At 39.7% G+C, this 3320-nt stretch overlaps 1 protein-coding gene across 1 annotated transcript in view; it reads right to left on the bottom strand.

The window, feature by feature from the left end:
• LOC106868560 (moesin) overlaps positions 1-3320 on the bottom strand; it is a 123093-nt gene that overhangs the window by 11432 nt on the left and 108341 nt on the right. Inside the window, exon 12 of the mRNA XM_052977140.1 lies at positions 1651-1814. Coding sequence (XP_052833100.1) covers positions 1651-1814 — 164 coding nt within the window. The remainder of the gene's footprint in view (positions 1-1650; positions 1815-3320) is intronic.

Here is a 3320-nt window from a genome sequence, read left to right on the forward strand (position 1 = left end):
TATATATGTATATATGACTGGCTTCTTTCAGTTTTCATCTACCAAATCCACTCCCAATGCTTTGGTCAGCCTGAGGCTATAGCAGAAGACACTTGAAGGTGCCACGCAGTGAAACTGAGCCCAGAACCATGTGATTGGGAAGCAAGCTTCTTATCACACAGCCATACCTGACTATTTTTTTTTCTTCTTTGGCCTATCTTAAATATTAACATGTACATGGTAATACAAATGGCTGGTCTTCAATAAAATATAAAATACATTATAGCAGACTGTCTTGGAGAGCAATTCCCCAGACATAAATATTCTCATAGACAGACTGAGATCTTTTTCTATTCTCTTTTAAGCTACTTTGTAATCTCAGAGCTGGTGGCAGGAGGACATTAGAAAGAACATCCAGCCACAGAGAACATGTCAGAGCAGACATTGGAGCTCAGTGTAGTCCTGTAGCTTGTGAGACCCAGTCAAACCATCCAACACATGCCAGCATGGAAAACGGATGTATAACTAGGATTACAGTTTCAGTTTCTTTTACCTCTAATCATCACCAGATTACTTATTTCTAGCTGAATAAACAGTCTGAATAGAGTCTGGTATTCTGGGGCCTCAGTATTTCCCAGGATATAAAATCGGTCTCTGGAAAGTTCTTCTTGCAGATACAGGCCTACCTGGAGCAAAGGGTTTTGGGAAGGAAGGTCCATTATTGTCAAATGTAATGAGTATTGATTCACATTTTTTTTTAATGTAGTCTGTGAAATTCCAATGTTTCTTTTTAGAATGACATGGTCGGGTAGGTGCAAGAGACGAGATCAAGCCGGTTTGAGCATAAAGTGTAAAATATTTGGGCTGGTCCAAGTGGTAAAGGGTCAAAGCCGTTTCTGGACACACGCCTCACTTCTTTATCAGTGACAAGACTATGATGGTAGACCAGATTTTTAAAATGTCTAAAGTCACCTTATCAAATATGAGAATTTGTCATTTTCAACACCCTTACCACTTAGGATCACTTGATGGGTATGATTTGAAGGAGATTTGCCTACTAATTTTAGCACAACTGTCTTTCACCATTTTGATACAACCCACCTTAGACTGACTCTGGTGCTATAGCACAAGCTTCCTGCTTTAAATGTTAATTTATGTTTAAATGTTGATTATGTTAATTTATGTTATAAACACCAACTTAACCCTTTAGCATTCAGATTACTGTATCCAATGTAATGCTTTATTTATTCATACTGTTTTGCATTAATCTTACATTATCTCACAGCTTTGAGATTTTGATTACAGGACTGTTTACTTTTAGCATGACATTGTAGGGTAGGTGTAAGAGACTGGATCTGGCTAGTTTGAACATAAAACAAATAGTACATTTTGGCCAAAAACGGCCAGTTTAAACGGTCAAGGGTTAAGAATGATAAAATTGTTTTATTAAACTCTTTGTTATTGTGAAAATTAATTGAAACGAAGGCAGTGTATTTCATTAAAAATATAGAAACAAAAGGGGAAGGAAAAAAACGAATAATAGTTTACAACACACTCTGAAGAGGGAGGCATGAACACCTTTTGTACTTGGTCTGTCTGCTTAATCAGTTCCAACTGGGGCAAAACAACCACAGTCTTTGAAATAGACAATAATTCAAAAATAAGCCTCACCGGTCTTGCTGTTTGGCCATTTTCTCTTCTTTTGCCTGAGCTTTCATCTGTTGCACCTCAATGGTGTCTGGTTTCCGACGGCGCATGTACAGCTCATGATTTCCCATGCACAGACTAAGAATACGTTTGTTGATCCGTAACCGGGGTGCATAGAAGACAAAATCCTACAAAAGCAGGAAAGAGATTAAGTAAAGAGAAAATTCAGGCTGAATCAAACTTTTTGGAAACTGTCATTTGAAATGGTATTAACACTGGATGTCCTTTGGCAGCAGGCCCAAGCTCTTTTGCACTAAGGACTGGTTTCACACAAGGAAGTTTCCTACAAACCTGGAGACCATCATCATTATTATCATCATTTAACATCTGTTTTCCATGCTGGCATGGGTTGGACAGTTCAACAGGAGCTGGTCAGCTGAAGGGCTGCCCAGGTTCCATCTCCGTTTTGGCATGGTTTCTACAGCCGGATGCCCTTCCTAACGCTAACCACCTTACAGAGTGCACTGGGTGCTTTTATGCAGCACCGGCATGGGCACTTTTACATGGTACCAGCACCCATGAGTCCACATGGTACATGTGTAAAAACATTATATATGTAATGCATATATAATGCAAAAGCACTCTCCAGACAGCAACAGTCAATGAAATAAAAATGCAATTTAAAAATTTATTCTTTTTGTGTGACCTGATACCAAATGGTCCACTGCTGGTGGTTAGGGACCCTTGTTTGATGGTATCTCCCCAGGTACCTATGTACCACTTATTTCTTCAATTAAATCCTGTTTACATTCAACTGGCTTCATCTATTTAGCTACGGATATATTGGGTAACCATCTTGACAAACAAAATGTAGAAGACATCACATCTTTTACTGGATCACTCTTTCGATTGTGGCCATGCTTGGGGGTACAGCCTGGAAGGGTTTTAGTCGGACAAAACAAACCCAAGACTTATAGGACTTTTTTTTTTTTAAATTAACTTTTTAAGTCTGCTACTTATTTCGACTGTCTTGTTGAACCACTAACTTACAGGGATGTAAATAAACCAACAATGATTGTCAAGCAGAGCTGGTGGGGAGACAAACACAAAGATCCATATGACAAGCATACACACTTTTCTGTCAACCAAATTCACCCACAAGGCATTGGTCAGCTTAGGACAATAATAGAAGACACTTGTCCAAGATGCTTCGCAGTGGGACTGAACTCAAAACCACGTGGTTGCAAAGTGAACTTATTAACCATACGGGAAGGCTTGCATCAATAATCTCCAATTTCTAATAAGACTGGGAGATTTCGATAAAGGTATTACTGCAGGATTTTCCCCATGAATATTGCGTATGGATCCAAGTGTGGCTCTGTAGTGGGAATTTCCACTTCACATCATCGTTAATAATGCAATAGGATTAACTAAGATAGCAACACAGAGAGACACTGTCACACACAGACAGTGACACAGATGGAGAGACTGTCACACAGACAGTGACACAAACAGAAAGAGACTGTCACACAGACAGTGACACAAACAGAAAGACACTGTCACACAGACGGAGTGACAGACAGAGAGACACTGACACACAGACAGAGTGACACAGACAGAGAGACACTGACACACAGACAGAGTGACACAGACAGAGAGACACTGACACACAGACAGAGTGACACAGACAGAGA

Source organism: Octopus bimaculoides, chromosome 27 (assembly GCF_001194135.2).
Source record: "Octopus bimaculoides isolate UCB-OBI-ISO-001 chromosome 27, ASM119413v2, whole genome shotgun sequence".
In the NCBI taxonomy this organism is placed as follows: domain Eukaryota; kingdom Metazoa; phylum Mollusca; class Cephalopoda; order Octopoda; family Octopodidae; genus Octopus; species Octopus bimaculoides.